We start from the raw sequence: 18,135 nt of genomic DNA, 5'->3' as shown, positions 1-18,135 counted from the left end.
CAGAACATTCGATGGTGCGCCGACTGTCCGAACAACGATTTTTCTGCCTCCGCTTGATAGTCAGTCGCACGCGCGTAAGCTCCGTTCGATTTTCTCTCTCCCAGTTTGACAGCACGCGAAAAATATCAGCTTCCTTCATTGCCGGAAGTCAGGATCTTAATACACGGCTTAATTGCTACCGATATCTCGTTTGATTGACGTCCAACAATCAGGGTGCAAGAAGGTGCAATTCGGTGAAGAACATTTGTGCACAATAATAACAAAAATGCGCGGTTAGGCGTCGAACCCTCCGGGAATTTTTCGTTCCGTTTCGTAGACACTGACTGGAAGGACTACCAAAGATAGTATAGTGTTTGCCAAAAGTCATAAAAATGCTGCAACCGGCAGGCCCAGTGCTCGTGGGCCTGGGCGGAAACTTTCTGCGAAGGATACGGCGATCCGGGCGCAAACCGAGCGTGTCGTTCGACTTTTACAGTGCTTTAATTCTAGTGATATCGATAGTGCTGCAGCTGGTGGATCGTTCGAATGCTGTGGTATGTAGTTTGCTTACTAAGTATTTTAATTTTTTATTCTAAAGTTCACTGAATTAATACCTAACTGGGTACCTTAAAACCACGTAGATGATGGATTCGACAAAAAAAAAACATTAAAAAACCTTTGCATCCTCCAGAAGAATATTTCGAATAAACTTCATCGCAAAATTTATCATGTTTTTATCAGACTCCTGACACGCGTAAGAAAAAAATAACAGGTATGTTCTGTAGCTTATAATTGTGGAATACAATCAGTACTTTCACGTTCGTTTAACCCGTAAAAATGTTTTACATACATTTGTGATCAGTTTGAGGTTAAATTCTCCCGTAAGTAATTATTTCAAAAGTCCCCCCCTCTGAAAAATTTGAATTGTGTTTCTTATTGATTTAAAAAAAATATAGTAAAGACTTTTTTAACTGCTAGATTCAAGCCGACTTGAAAACTATAAATGACCCTTTAAGTAGAACAGAACCGCTGCCTGTAGTTAGGTCTTCTAGAAATGGTATAAAAAACATTAAATTGTTTAAAAAAAACTTTAAACAAAAAATTCAAAAAGTTTTTATTTTATCAAATCGTTATGATTATAGCTTAAGGTTGTCAGATTGCACGGTTTTATCTGGGTTTGCCAAGAAATTCAATATAAAATTTGGGAAAAAATCAGTCCGGCCCGATTCCCGGATTTCATCGGAAATTGCCCGGAATTTATTCTCATTCTCAAATAAAAACTTAAAAAACAAATTGTGTTGCGAATTTTTTAAATTTATTATGCGTTCAAAACGAATTTTTTTGATCATATTTCATAAAAATCATCAGGATTTTGGAAAGTCTAAATTACAATTTAAAATCTGCTGATTAATTTGGATGAAAAAAACTTTTTTTCAACTTTGTTTTCTTAATTTTTGATGAGTAATTCCTAGATTTTTACCAAATTTGCCCGGATATTGACCGGATTTTGAATCAAATGACTGGATTTTGCCAGTTTTTTATATGAAATAGTTCGAATTTGTCCGACCCGATTTCCTCAGAACTCAACCTGAAGAGTGCATGGTTGACGTCCTGAGAGTTTGCATACATAAAATCGAATGTCGACTGTCAGATATGCAAACATAGAGAAACCACCGCTGTCACATTCCTGCATTTATAATCGAAACATCTTCTTCTATTACAAATATACACAAACTACGCCCAAAATTTTAAAGTAATCTCGGTTTTCGGGACAAGGTTTAAAAGTCTTGCATCGCGCAGCTTCTGACCCTGCCTATAAAGTTTTTTTTAAACTTGACCCAATTTGCTTTGTCATTCAAGAATCTTTTAGTGAATTTCCGGAAAAATGCGTTAGATTATGTATAGGTAAAATATTACAGTTGGAATGACGAAGTTGAAAAAGTCAAATTTTCGCATAATTGTTGTAGCGCAGGTCCCATATGTTGGAGAAATCAGTAATTTCAATCGAATTTACTCGATTTTTGGTCCATTGGTCCAGGCATGGTCAACCGGAACCAAAAGTTCAAGTATGCGGAGAAGTGACATAAACTTAAAAAAAATCATTTAAAAAAAGGTTGTGTGTATTTAATAGTTGCACAGGCAAATTTGATGTCGTGCCAATGTTGTCCTGCCAAATGTTGTCCGATTTTTTTCAAATGGTTGCACCTTCTAAAAGCCTTCTAAAGGCTCAGCACCACGTGTTCTAAGGAAATGATATTTGATACGAAAGCTATTCATGTGGACTTCTAGTTCAAATGAAATTTAATTTGGAGACGGCTCTTTAAGGAGATAGCTATATAAACTGTCTAAAGCACTATGGAAAAATTTCAACCCTGAATCTAAAAAAATTGAAACCTCCGGTTGGAGAACCTTGAATAGTAGGACTTATCTTACGTAAAATTTTTAAGAAATTAAAATCTGCTCTCGGATTTGACCTGAGTTTTTTTACTGGAGTGACATTGAAATTCCATAAAACGAACCAAAAAGTTCTTTAACACTATTTTTTTTAATGTACTAAAAACAGATGAAAAGATAGTGAGTCGCGATTTGATTAGACCCCCTATACCACTATAAAAAGATGTCATTTTATAAAATAATTGCATTTTGTTTAACTTGAAACTTTGGAAATTGATCGATTTTTTAATACCTAATAAATGTCAATAAGATTTAGGGTCAAAATTTTCCCACAGTTTAACCCTAATCCGCACTTGAGTAACTTTATAAGGCTTGTAACTTTATTAGGATGAATCCAAATAAAAAAATCTTCGGGGTTATTCAATGAATTCTCGACATCTTTTATTTTGCATCAATACATTTTTTTATAGACGCACTCTGAAAGTCCAGGAAAAACAACTCTCTTATCAGACCTCGGGTTTCAATTTGACACTACTCTCTTGAATTCGCTATATCTCTCTCTTGTTTCTCAACCGATTTTTACACAATTTATAGATTTGAAAACCTCGTAATGTAACTCAAATAAGTTTCTCAGACAATATTCAACTATATCCCTTCAGTTTTCCTTTAATCTGAGACATTGTAAATTGACAAAAGGTTCGAAAAAACAGCTACTTTTGAAAATTGGTCAAAAATTCTGTGTTCCACATTTTGACAATCTAAAAATGCAAAAATGTGCCAAATTACGTCATTTTTTTCAATTCTCTTTTCAAAATTTATCTGGTATGACTTAAACAATTGACGGATCATCAATAAAAAGTACGGTTTTTACAGCACTTTTTTACTTTTTTTGTGATCATGATCTTAAGAAATTTAAACAAAAATATAAATTCTAACGTGCAACTTATAGTTTCTAACTTCAGCTTTCTTGGACACCAAGTGAATTTTTTGAGCATGCCGTAGCTGATCTACAGTATTTTCGGATTTTTTTTTCTTAGACTTTGAATAACTAAGAAAAATATTTGAGTTACATTATGAGGTTTTCAAAACTATAAATTTTGTAAAAATCGAGAGAGACATATATTGTCAAATTGCACAGAATTTTGAGAAACAGAGGTTTTGCAGAACAAACTTTAGATTTTTCACATAAAATTAAGAAATAATGGTCGGTATGAAGAATTTCAATATAAATTTTATAAAAAGGTAGTCCCTCAAAGCCAAAGTAGTTAACGTGACCTTCACACTTTTCAAACATTGCAAGTTGCCCGAATTTCCTACGATTTTAATAGACTCAATACTTTTGTTTTAAGATATGACGGTTGAAAAAATATATTTATTAAATATGGAGAACAGTTTATCATAATTAACTTTAAATTAATAAAATTATCTTAAGAAGGAAGGCCCTATATCAAACAAATATCAAGAAATTTTAATTTTTTTGTCAAAAATCACATTTTATCTGTCCTAGACCGGAACAAATATCAATTTCTTCTCTTGTCAACCCTCACTGGGTTTCCCGAACGGGAGAACAAAAAAATTTTGAAGTATTTTATGGAATTTCCGAAAAAAATTATCAAATATCCGAAAGATTACAAGAGAAAAAAAAAGAATTGTTGAAGATGACAGTTATATTACTTTTTATATTCTTGGTTTTATTGAATTTTTCGATAAAAAAATTGATTTATTGGTTTTGTGCAATAATATAGTATGCATTTTTTTTGCATACAAGCTTTTGTGCAATTTATTCCAATTTATTGTTTTTTTAACACTATTTTTTTTCATTATCATCCCCCCTCGCGATGTTCCAACTACCAGTGACAAAGAAAGGATTTGAAATTTGTCTCGGCATAACTTAAGCTAAATTATTGAAAATTATTATTGTAGTTGCAGTTGAAGAAGCACATAAAATATCGAAATTACTACTTAAACACAATTATCCACTTTTTAGCGTCATATGAAAAGGCAATTCGAGTTTTAATCACTTGCATGAAATAAATGAATTATCAGATCTTATCAAGATTAAGATTAGACCTCTTACTAAAAAAAACGATTCGAAAAATGTTTTGTTCTGCCGTAAAACCTTCTTTTCCGTTGGAGGAATATAATGGTTTTAGTTAAAATTAGCAGGAAAACCGCGCGAACGAAAACAAGAAAAAATCATTATAAAAATCATATTTTACAGCCAAAAATATCGTAAAAAGCCTTATTTTATCAGAAAACATTCCAATTAACTTGACTCAGTGTTGTTTTTGAAAATAAATTGATAGAAGTCAGATCTGAAATATTGACAATTTTAGTCATCCTGTGCAACGATGAGGAAAGAACAACGATTGGCAAATCGTCCTATATCATAATTCTGTGCTATTTGCGACAAAGTATCTGTGCTTCCAAATAACTTACATATAGAGAGCCTTTAAGAATACGAAAATAACTGTTTTCAAAATGGTTTTTTTTTAAATCCTGTCATTCTTTTCTACATTTTTAAGACTATTCCACGACCTTATCAGAATTCCATCTCTTCAAAAAAATAAAATTAATCTTTTAATTTAAACTGAAAGGTTTTTGAGTAATCATTTGTCAATGACGAAAAACCTGTTCAACGTGTAGTAAATTCAGACTTAAAAGTTTGAATGAACATTCAGTACTTCAGATGATATTCTCCTAAATTTTATTTCTTATGTTCACCACGGATATTGCTGGAATTTTGGGTTGATAATTTTGAAACCAACTGATCGTATTTTGCAAGATTTAAGATGATATGCTCGGTTTGCCCTGCCCAGATATGTGCTAAAAAATTTCAGACAAGCTTTGTTTAAAATGAAATGCTGCAACCAGACAAAATAAAGGTCCCCCTAAAAAACTTGTCCTAGTGAAAAATTAAGCGTAATTATGTGTCACCAAGCATCAGTCTAAAATATGAGATGATTTGGTTGATTCCTGAGTTAGCGTAACGAGCTTCACTTTTGTATGGAAATTTGTATGGAATAAGAAATTTTTGCACATCAAATCATCCAGGAAATTCGAATAAGCATGGAATGATGTTAGTCTTTGATTTTTGGTTTTGACTATTCTTAAGCTTCATGATTTGCTAACATGACAAGCATCTAAGCATTTCATGAATAAAGTTAAAACCATTTAAAAATAATAAATCTGAATCCATAAATCAATTAATTACCTGGCTATGCAAAGCAGTTTTTTGAAATTTTTTACTCTCATCCTGCGGTTTCACAGCATTTAAATAAGCAGTCAAAACGCTTTAATTAAAAAAAAAAAACGAAAAAAAAATTGGATCTTTTTTGCTGGAGTCGTCATAAATAGAGTTTTTTAGATTTGTGTTTACCTCTGTATCTAAATACATTGAAGTTCTTTTTAAGCATGATCGTCAGGATAGAAAAATTAAAAAATGAATTGGACAAAACCCGAACATTCAAAAAATAATGTAAAAAAAAATAAATTTTTCAATTTTTTTTTCATTATTTCAAATGTCATTTTTTCGGACTTTGTACTAAATACACTGATTGAATCTTATTGTGAATTGACAGAGCTGAATTTGACAAATATTTAACAATTCAGGAAAAGTCCCTATTCATTTCATTTTACAATTTTAATTGATAATTAATGGCATTTCGATGAAATATACATACATTCTAATAGGAATAATAATAGGAAGAATATCAAATGAAAGTAATGGAAATTATAGACGGATAGATTAGGTTAGGCGGCACGAAAGGTGTTGAAAATAAGCCAAGAGCGTGATTTGAGAAAACTTCTTACCGCACAAGACCAAATTTGTGTCATCATTATCTTTTTTCAATTTTCAGTTAGGGATTGGCAAATTGCACTATAAATTAAGAAATTAAAAAAAATTAAACTGTCATGTTTTAGGATTATTTTTCTTTTAGCATTTAAAACGTTTAATTTGGCTTTATGAATCTTAACATAAATTCAAAAGCTGATTTTTTTATCTTGATTTTATTTTTGTTGATCCAGTTCAAGTGTTTATATTCTTATAGTCACTTGTGCTTGATAGATTGTTTTTTGGATCTGATATCTGGTACGAAACTTTTTTTTGCATTTTTGTGTATTGGTTCAGATTTTTCTCTATACTTAAATGTTTCGAAATTTTAGGTGGCATGCTTGTTACTTAAATGTTAAATTTTTATATTTTTTTAAGTTTCCTTTTTTCTGATTTGAAACTGAGAGTTGGATCTAATATCAAGTTAAAGTCCTATATTGCTAAACTTTGGAAAAGTTCCTTCTAACCACTGAGCATAGAAGGTAGTGTGCATTTTCCAATGTTTCCTGATTCTCCAATCCGTTCTTATGATAGTGATGCAATTTACTTGGGAATCACAAAATTGATAACATTCAATTCTCAAACTGACTGAATAAATTCCTAACATCTTCTACAAATCAACATCTTCTACAAATAACATCGAATATCATTTCTGGGTACCAGTTAGTTTTGTGCTTTGTTCACGTGAATTGCACTGGATGAATCAAGGAATATTTTTCATCTAAAGTTATATTTTTTGCAACTTCCAGTACATCTCTGGCGATTTTTGAATGAAAAATTTTGTTTTCCCATACAAAATTAAAACTCCTTCTAGACATTATGGAGCGCTTCCAAAATTTGTATTGCTATTTCTGGCTGCAAACACAACCAAAAAAAGTTATGAGAGATGTAAAAATTTAAAATTTAAAATTCCCATACAAAGCTTGCAGCAGTCCAATGTATATATGTACATTCAAATGGTTAAGTCATTTGAAGCGATTTGTGATTTATTTTATAAGGCAACAAAACATGTTATATAAAGCTACCAGATTAACAAAAAAATGACAAGGTCTCAAAAAGATGATTTCGGCAAAAAAAAAACATTTTTGATATAACACCAGATTTCGTAGTTATGTACATGCATTTTTAAGTCATTTTGCATAAAAAAAAAAATATTTCCCCGATTTCTTTTGCTCCCCTTAGTGATTATTGACGGTCCAAAAATCAAACTTTGAGCTCTGGAGTACCTTTTTATAAAGACTTATTGAACTGAATTTGGGCACAAGGCAGTTTTTGGGCCAATTTTTTGGATCAAAAAAGATAAATGGTCCGTTTTGAAATTCGAAGATGAAATTTTTGCACAAGTTTTTAAGGCTCAACGACCTTTGCTTCCGAAGTCATCGCAATTACAATTTTTTTTTCTTAGGGGGGGGGGGGGGAGGGTCTAACGGGTATAAAAAAAACACCATTTTCACGATTTTTTTCTAGAGCTATCGTTCAAACAAATGTATTCAAATTTTTTGCATTATACAAAGCATTGTTAAAAGAACATTTAGTAATTTTTTCGTTGAAAAATATTGAAAAATGAGCCGGTGACGGAGCACTTTCGAGGATGCCTTTTTAGAAAACAGGATTTGCGGTGGACACTGTATCTCAGCACAGAATCATCTGAAGTCAAAAAATCAGAACAAAATATTTCTTATAGATGTTTTTCTGGACCCCAATGTTTTTATTTAACTTAAAAAATTTTTTATGAAATTTTTGTGGCTGTTTGAAGTAAAAACTACGATTTTTCACGAAAAAATCCGCCATTTTTCACCTATAAAATCTCCCCAAAGTAAAAAAAAAAACAAATAAGAAAAACGTTGGGGTCTGGTATTTTATATGTAGAAAATATGTTCCAAATTTGAAAAGAATCGGATAAGTAGTTTTCAAATGACGATGTCCACGGACTTTAAAAATGTGCTTTCGAGAAAAACGCGTTTGAAGTTTCTGGTCTTGCTTTCTTGCATTATTAGATAGGAGGAGATAAGGCCTATAATTTCTACAGTTTTGCTTCAATTGACTTGAAAATTTGACACAACATTCTTGAAATATTTTACAATAAGAAAATAAAAAAATAAAAAAATCGATTTTTTGAAAGCGTTAGACCCTACCCCCCCCCCCCCCCTTAAATTTGCGAATTTCTAGGGTAAAATGGGGAAAGTTGATCCATACACAAAACATTACATCTTGAAGCTTGATTCAAGTACTTCATCAAACAAAGACACTTGTCTCCAGGCGTCCGTTTTTGAGTACGGTTGGCATGAATTAGTTGAATGCTTAGTTTTTAACGAAAAAATAGAGATTTCTTGTCATTATTAAAATAAAGCCATGTTTCAAATGCACATAACTTTATCAATTTTCTGACGAAATAAAAGTAGCACATCAAAGTGCATTGAAATTTGATCAGCTTTTCAAATAAAATATTTAGAAAAAAAAATCAAACAAAATTTTTTTAAACAAAATCGTTAAAAAAAGTTTTAAAATTGTTTAAAAGTTTCAACTGTATCACCAAATATTCTGCAAAAAATACCCTTTTATAGCATTCTTGATGTTGCAACCTTCAGCATAACACAACATCTAAGCTGGAAAACATTGACATTCGCAGACTGTATCTCAGAAACCACTCGACCAAACTCTACAAGTTTAGTATCTTTGAGTAGACGAAAGTAGACGGTGTGTTTAATTTAGTTGAATATAAAAACATATGGGAGCCTATTTGCAAGGATAAGTTGCCAGCAAGTTGGGTGTACCTATCGATTGGGCTATTGAGGGAACCAAAAAGATGAATCTGAATGTTGAAAAATTCAAAAACGAAATCATCAGTTAACATAAATATGTTCTAGAAATTCCATACATATTGTTTATGGTTCCTTTTTGGTAAAACACTAAAAGCTGAAGTCATCATGACATGTCAGTACCTTTCCTAGTATCTTTTTTCGAAGAATGATCTTTCACAATAATTTTCCTGTTTTAAACTTTTGTTCCTTAACTTTAGTTTGATCGATGACGTTCAAGCTCTCCTGTCAAGAAGATTTTTTTCGTTGAACTCACACCTTACCACAATTCAGAGTGCTTGAAAGGTCGGATCAGCAACAATAATCAGTGAAACCTTCAAATTATAGCCATGCAAAGTAATCCAGGACACGCTGATCATGATCTTCACTCTTCCTGGAAGCGATAAAAGTAAAGAAAAATAAACCGCACCCTGCTACACTTGTGAATTGTTCACGCCGCAGAAAAATTCACACTCAAAGGAGTTATTTTTGATAAGATGTGGCGCGCAAATTCAGAGCAAATACCGATCGGCAATGCAACCAGTTTTGAGTCGTCTTTTCGAAAAAAAAAATGGCTCAGCTACAGAGTCAACTCGATCGTTACATTCAGCTAACACTGCCGGGCGCGCGCAAAGACTTGAAAATGCTGATAAGTGCGGATTCCGAATGCACGACCCGCGGCGGCTTGTGGACTTTTCTTGTCCAGGCAGCGTATTTGGTTCCCCGGTCATCAGCGCAAATAGAAATGGATGAGTTGAATGTGCTAATCGAAGACTTGCGCGGCCTTTATTCGAATACACCACGCTATAAATTGTTAGACTTTAGGACATTTAACACACCGAGCGCTGGATTTCGAAATTTTGGCATTGATGTGTTCCTCCTGGAGCGACCCCTGACAAACGCGAGGTTATCAGACGTCGTGGTCTGCTGGCAGTTTCTGTTTTGGGGTTGTTAAAATGTGTGCTCTCTATCATGAAGCTCGAGTGTGGAAATTTGAGATCATTGCTAGTCCTGTTGTTAAAGCATCATTTTAATTTGTTTTTTTTGGTAGGTAGAATATACAAAAATGGTTTTTATACAGCATTTGTTTGTGCCAAATTAAAATTCTGTCATTTTGTGAACCTCATGTATTACTACAGAGGGTGCCCCAATTTCAGAATCTTTGAACATTACATCATAACAGACCGAGCTATTTCACTCGATGACATCCTAGCCGAGCGACAAAACTATGCTCCATTTTATTCTAATCTACAACAAAACGTCTTCCTTCCGGGAAACAAGTTAGCAACTGGGGCACTGGACGTAACACGTACTACTAAATAGCGCCAACGCCTATTTTCCCATGATAGAAAGTGAGAAATTTACTCCAGTCGCTCTGATAACACTTGCTAATAACTATGCCGACCCGAATGCTGATAACAAAAATGTTAATTCCAACATGCTGCGAGTCTAACTATTTTTAATTATTTCACAACTAGGAAGATCACTGCTGGTGAAATCATTACCGAATTTTAATCACCGCATTTGAGTGGGGAGCGTCAAGGGTCACCACACGAAAGTGTTATCAACCAAAAAGTGAAATAAACAAACCTACGCGTTTATGAATTGCTAAACATGCTTACAACTGATAACGGCATTTTTTCTTACTGTTCTGTTGTTGGTATTGAGTTTAAATAGGAAGAATCCTATTAGATACAATTTAAAGGAATATTGAAAAAAAGGTTTGATTGATAATTCTCTTCTAAAAATAATGTTGGACTTAATAAGTACAGTATCCAATGCCGGGATTTTATAATCGGCTATCTCCAATAAATAGAGCTAAATTACTAAAAATGTACACAAAAAAATGGAAAAATACCCAACAGGCAATATCCAATAAATAGAGCTAAATTACTAAAAATGTACACGAAAAAAAAATACACGAAAAAAAAAATGGAAAATGGATCAGATTCCGAAAATAAAATGATCGTTCTACTTTGAAATGTAGCTTAGACCAGGGCCGTAGGAAGAACCGACTCATAGAGGGTTCTGTTGACAAAAATTTTCCTATAAAAGTTTTGCTTGAACTATGTATACTGCCGTTGGAAGCATAATTGTCACATGTTACATTCTGAAATTTCCTACTTTTGAATGTCTAGAGGACTTATTTCAAAATTTTTGTTTCACATATCAAAATGTAACATGTGACAATTATGCTTCCAGGCAGCGGCAGTATACATATAGAAAAGTAAAAAAAAACTTGAAATACAAAAAATTATTAAGGTTTAAGTTATTAAGTTTAAAATATAAATAAGGAATTTTGAAGGCTTCATTTTAGTAGTAAAAAAAATGTAATTAATAAAATTTGTAAATTATAAGCTTATCATTTTTAACCACACGCATTACCATTTTAAGCATTGGTGAATATGTATGAATATGTAATAATGATTTTGGGAATTAAAGTAAGACAACGTAACCTCAAGTCTTGCCCAAAATTTTTTTGGAAACACGTAAATAGTCAGCGTAAGGAACCTGGTATACCTTCAAACATGTTTTTGGACGGCATCACGGCGAACTCTGATCGTGGAATCTGCGATCTCTTCGCCCAAAAATTTTCCAGTATCTTCACTTCAGCTTCAACATCCCCAGAACATTTAGCTAGTGCTGTCAGGAACGTTTCGCCATTGAGCTTCTCAATAAATGGTATTGAAATCGAGAAGGCCGTCATCTCTAAAGCAGCAACAAAGCTCAAGAATTCCTTTTCTACGGGCCCGGACGGGATACCAGCTGCTTTTTTGAAAAGTTTCATGCCTGTTTTGCTGACCCCTATTCGGCTCGTTTTTCAAGCTTCGCTTGATACAGCCACCTTCCCTCTACTATGGAAGGAAGCTTACATGTTCCCGGTTCATAAAAAAGGAGATAGGAGAGATATTAACAATTACCGTGGAATCTCTGCTTTATGTTCTATTGCCAAACTATTTGAATTGGTGGTCTTGGATCCTTTTTTCACGTCCTGCAAAAATTACATCTCCAATGATCATCACGGATTCATGCCCAAACGCTCTACAACAAGTAACTTGCTAACGTTCACTTCTGTTGTGCATGAAAGTTTTGCTGCCAAATCTCAAACTAATGCAATCTATACCGATCTGTCCTCTGCATTCGACAAGGTGAACCATGAGATTGCCATCGGAAAACTCGAACGCCTAGGATTCTGTGGTAAGCTGGGTTGGTTCCGCAATTACTTAACCGGTCGTAAATTGATTGTTCGAACGGGTGACACCTTCTCCAGGCAGTTCCCAGCCACCTCTGGTGTGCCCCAAGGTAGCCAACTAGGACCGATAATTTTCCTACTTCATTTCAACGACGTGTTGTCACTCCTCGACGTCCCCAAACTTCGCTATGCCGATGACCTAAAACTATTTTACACCATAAACGACCACGACGACATAAATTTTCTGCAATGTCAATTCAACCTCTTCACTGATTGGTGCGACATTAACTGCCTGCCATTAAACCGCAACAAATGTGCAGTCATCAGCTTTTCTCGTGAGCGGCATCCTTTAATTGCGGAGTACTTCCTAGGAGACGAACCCATCTCACGTGTGAACCACGTTAACGATCTTGGCGTAATCTTAGATCAGCGCTTGGAATTCAAGGCACAAACCAACTACGTGATTGACAGAGCATCCAGAAGTCTCGGTTTCACGACGTGTATTGCCTGAAAAGCCTATACTGCAGCATTGTTCGTTCCATCCTTGAATACGCATCAGCTGTCTGGTGTCCCTACTACCCGAACGGTGTCGATCGGCTCGAGGCTATTCAGCGGCGATTCTTGCGATACGCCCTTAGACACCTGAACTGGCAAGACCGTTTTCGCTTGCCTGGCTACGAAAATCGATGCCACCTCTTAGATATCGATACTCTTCAAGCTCGCAGACAAGCAACACGTGCCTCAATCGTCGCCGACCTCCTGACATCGCGAATCGACTGTCCCACGCTACTGGAGGCTATTCCGCTTAGTGTACGACCCCGTGGTCTTAGAAATCTGGATATTCAGTTGTACATTCCCTTTCGAATGAACAATTACGAAGCTAAAAGCGCCCTCATCGGCTCAATGAGATCGTTCAACCGTTTTTCGGTGCATTTTGACTTCGACGTTTCGAAGGATGTTTTCCGAAGAAAAGTGAAACGGGCCTTGAGAACCCCATAGTTAGACTAAATGTTATGTTTTTAATTTTAATTTTAAGTAATCATTTGGATCAACATGTGATCCGTTAATAAGAAATAAATAACAAATAACAAATAACAAATAAATAAAAGATTAGGATTGTGGTTCAAATCAGATTTATTATCGTACCTAAGGAGTGGACTCAAAAAAAAAATGCAAAACTTTGTTTTGTGAATAACTTTTGAATTCATTGATGTAAATTGATGAAATTTTCAGCGAAGCTACCTCTTAATGTAATGTAAACATATGCAAATTTTTTGTGATGTTCTGTCAAGCGATTTATAAGATAGCGTCCAATGAGAAAACTTTTCGGCTTTAGCTTTTGGGCAACACGTGCGCTATCTATAATGCATACTAGGAACCACCTTTTTTTTAAATCAAGGCTGTTTTTAATTAAGTTTGCTGTTTCTTGAAGCTTGACCTTTTAAATAATTCAAAAATTTTGAATTTTATCGAAGTTTTAACATATTAGCCAATTGTTCTCCTTCGACACAAAAACAACATATTTAACTTTTTATCAGTTCACCACCGTTTTCGCGTGATGGCACGATTAAAGATCCAACTTAAACAACTTTGTGGGACTTATTGAAGTGCTTTGCAGAGAAAACGGTCGCATTTGGAGGTAATCTGCATTGTATTTTTAGCCATTCATCGTGTCAATCGTGATGAATGACTGAGTAATTTGCAGTTTCCACCGATCGCTGGCCTCCTCAAGTACTAGACATTAATTTTTTATCATTTTTTCTCCTTATTTATTTCCAAGAAATATAGGCGAGACTTGTCATAGAAAAGTTGCTGTTTGGAAACCTGCCCGATGACCGCTCAAGAGTTCGTTTTGCAGTTCATTACTAAATTTTTCAAAATATCTTCCCACAAGCTGTCCAAATGTTTTGCGTAAGGTTTGACCACCGTATTTTGTTTATTTTACCGGTGGGAAGCTTTTCTACCTTATAGAAATGAAGTCAGACCTATTTTTAATTCATTGTTAACGCTTTCTATATTCATATTTTCGGATTGAGCTTGAAAAAACCTCTCACTTCATGGAATTAATAATCTTCACTGTTATTGAAACTTTAGCTCACTGTTGGGTCCTCAAGGACTTCTTTAACGATTCAACATGAGAACTTTGGTCGAATAGTTGATTTCAAGCTGTTTTTTGGTCTCTCACTGTGATATTTCTAAATTTTTCTTCATCCTGCCCAAAAAAAATTGTCAATGAACTTCAGTATTGAACGCTATCTCGAAAATTATTTGACAGATTGTAAAAAAATTTTTGTAATCGTACACATTACATTACTAGGTAGCTTCACTGAAAATTTCATCAATTTCCATCCATGCATTCAAAAGTTATTCACAAAGCAAAGTGTTGCATTTTTTTTTTGTATACACTCCTTAGTAAACTCGAAAAAAGTTTAAGAATTTAGTAAGAAATTTTGTTTTTGAAAAGTCTGCAATATAAATAATGTTACACAACAAACCAATAAACTATATTTTCAACTGAATTTTCACTCGAAAATAAAGTACAAGTTCTTTGACCCAAAATAAATTTCATTGTTTATTTAGTTCATAATTAGAATCTTGTAAATACAGTAGTTTTTCGATTTTATTCACCGTGATAATGGCAAAACCGTGAATCTGGCGAAACTTAATAATATAAAAATGGAAAAAATGGCAAATGATTTATGAATGATTTCCAAAAACAAGTGATAAAATCGAAAAACTACTGTAACTACTGTAGTTAAAACTTCGCTTTTTTTTTAAATTCTGAAAACGATTTAAAAGTATTTATTTTAAATCCAAATTTAAAAAATGGTTTTTAATTTTTTTTCTGGATTTTTGATTTTGGAACTTGTAAGGTTTTTTTTCAAACGGTATCTAGTTACAAGAATTAATAGTGTTATATTTCTAAACGATCCTGAACAAAATGCTCCAAAATTCCATACAGATTTCAGGCTCGTTCAGGGTTGTCAACTGTTTTTGGAAAAAAGTCTGGAAGATTTTGAAAAAATCTCTGGAAATGGCTGGAAAAATCTGGATTGCCAACTATTGAAGGTGGTGACCCTTTTTTTTTGATCGCCAGATGTCAATGTTACAGATAGCTACTAATCGTATGTCTTTATCCATGTTAGTTACGTTACCTGCCTTATTCTCTTCTCAATTATTTAACATTCATCTTCGAAGCATTTGCCATTATTAAAAACTTTCAAACACTTCTGAATTCATAATTCAAACATTTTTATCATTTCCTGCCATATTACACCATGATCATTTTGAATTTTCATAGTTACTTAGAACAAATTCAGTTCGAACCCAAAAGTCTGAAATTGTCTGGAAGAAATGGCAAAAGTCTGGAAACCTAAACAAATTTCTGGCAGAAGTCCAAAAAGTCTGAAAGATCCATAGAAAATCTGGAAGGTTGACAACACTGGGCTCGTTGCGCCGATCGACATGGCTTTATTTTTCTTGCAACGCGAAACATTTTCAAAAATATAGAATACAATTTGTGTGAAATTTATAAGATTCATGAACAAATAAAATTAACATAATTTCTACAAATACAACGTTTATTTAACGTTAATTGAAGAGAAACAATTTGCGAACTTATTATTTTTTCTGTTTTGATGGAAAATGTACCCTGGTAGATCAACCTGGTCCTGTGAGGTTGAAGTCAATCTCTTCAAACAAAGATTTTTCATCAGAATATTCAATAGAAAAATTCATGAAAGGCATTTCTCTATTAATTTTAAATAATTGTACGTTTCTTGCGCATTTGCCTGATTGATCGAGCATTGGAAATGGACTTCCACTTTTTATGAGTTGATGTTTAACAGTAAATTTACGGCTAGCGCTTCAACGTTAACCCAATAACCTCATACAAATATTTGTATATTGAGACTATCCCCAAATTCGAGACATCCTCCATAAAATTATGACTAGAAGTCAGGAATTTGTGATTCACTCATTGGGGATTAAAAGAGAAAAAATAACAAAATTTGATAACCTTTTGTCCACTAGATTGGGTTTGGGATTAGGGCAAATGGGTGTAAGTAAAACACATGATGATAAGCCCCTTTGTCTCCAAACAAACTCTGACTTTCAGTTTGCAGGATTTTTCCAACGAGATCAAAACATAAGAAAATACTGTAGAAAAAAATGAATAACATAGCATATGATGCTTGGCAGTCAAGGATTCATTTTAAAATCTAGATGGTTATCTCGATTTTGTCAATTGTGCTGCTTACACCCCTTTGGCTCCAAGAGCCTCATATACCGTCAAACGGGGCATCATGCAACAGCGGGGTTACATGCAACATTTGTATACCACAGATCTGATTTAATTTTTAATTTAATGTAATCTAATCAAAATATCATTCAACTCTAAAAAAAACCGAAAAAACATACCTCAGAAAAATTATTGCAGTTCATGCATAACATACTCAAAAAAATATCTATCTTATGCAGATGAAAGCTTAAGTTATGGTCTACATAATGAAGTCAAGAAATATGTTTTTTAATTTTTTTTTAAATGAAAGGGTCATAAAAAGTTCAAAAAAGTGGTCTGAAAAACCTACTTTTCATTCGATTGCTAGTAAAGACTGTTTGAGGGGTGGTAAAGTTGAATAAATAACATATGACTAAAAAATTTATTCTAATTCTAACATTTTGTTGTATTTAGATTTTTGATACCACGAAAAATGAATTTACTATAATTTTTCAAAGTTTTTGAGTGTGTAATGCATGAGCTACAATAATTTTTCTAAGGTATTTTTTTCGGATTATTTTCTTTCCAGCTCAAGGCCGGATTAAGGGGGGGGGGGCAAAAGGGGCAATTGCCCCGGGCCCCCGGCTCAGGGGGGCCCCCCGAGGGAAAAAAGTTTTAACATTACTTTAATCATACTACTACAAATCTATGAAAAGAAATCAAAACTAGAAAATCGGAATGAAAACTTGAAATATAACAACAAAAGGGGCCCCGTGAAATAATATCTAGAAGAATTATTCTCTCACATATTTAAGTTAAAGAGGCCCCCTAGAGTAACAAGGAAATGAGTTCTCCCGAATTTTGCGAGCTGAGAATATCAAAATCTTGGTATAGAATAACAAAATTTACAACCCGAAATCTGGACAAAAATAATGTTAACCGAATTCGAAAGAATTGAAAAAAATTAAGAAGAGTGTGAGGCAAAACAGCTGAAATTATATTTTTTTTATCGAAACATATCAGGTAAAATAGAGAGAAAACATCTCCTCATTTTCATTACAAACAAACGTCTTGCACAATAATAATGTTTGTTATCAGGCTAATTTTCCAAGTAATGGCTGCTGCACTAAAATAGCAGCTAATTTCGCCAAAACTGAAGCTCATTGCTTAGAGAAGCTTTATGATAAACATTTAAGAATTATATCCGGGCAGTAAACGTGTTAATATCGGATTTTTTTTAATAACTTTTCACTTTTCAATCATTGTTATTGAAATTTCCGTTGGTCTATAAATTCCTTTTCCCTGCCTATCCTTGAAAAAAAATCTTCAAAAAAAACTGTAGTTGCTTGAATTGGCCAATCGGCAGTACTGAGTTTCTATATTGAATTTCCATCCCAATTTCTGTCTTAGACTAGAAATTCGTATTGAAACATTTTCAACTGATTTAACCAAAATTCTATCCTCTACTGAAGTAAGTATCCTGAATTCAGCATATCATTTTTCATATGATCGTTCTTAAATTATCATAAAAACGATCTCATAGTTGAGTAGCTAATATCATTGAGTGATTTTCTTAACATGAATATTTCTATGTTTTTAATCTTATCTATTTCCAGATTCAATTTATTGAGATTTTCAAGACTGTTGTTTTTTTTCAGTGCCTGAAATTTAGTTTCATAGTATTTCTGAATTTTGAGAACTCAGGATCTTTTTTAAA

At 33.5% G+C, this 18,135-nt stretch overlaps 1 protein-coding gene across 1 annotated transcript in view; it reads left to right on the top strand.

The window, feature by feature from the left end:
* Positions 1-18,135, top strand: part of LOC129746055 (collagen alpha-1(IV) chain) — a 115,606-nt gene continuing 97,471 nt past the window's right edge. Inside the window, exon 1 of the mRNA XM_055739483.1 lies at positions 1-533. Within this exon, the coding sequence (XP_055595458.1) occupies positions 372-533 (162 nt within the window). The 5' untranslated portion in view covers positions 1-371. The remainder of the gene's footprint in view (positions 534-18,135) is intronic.

The sequence above is a fragment of the Uranotaenia lowii genome, chromosome 2 (genome assembly GCF_029784155.1).
Source record: "Uranotaenia lowii strain MFRU-FL chromosome 2, ASM2978415v1, whole genome shotgun sequence".
Classification (NCBI taxonomy): Eukaryota; Metazoa; Arthropoda; class Insecta; order Diptera; family Culicidae; genus Uranotaenia; species Uranotaenia lowii.
The sequence above is the reverse complement of the archived record's forward strand: the minus strand, read 5'-3'. Positions and strand labels throughout refer to the sequence as shown.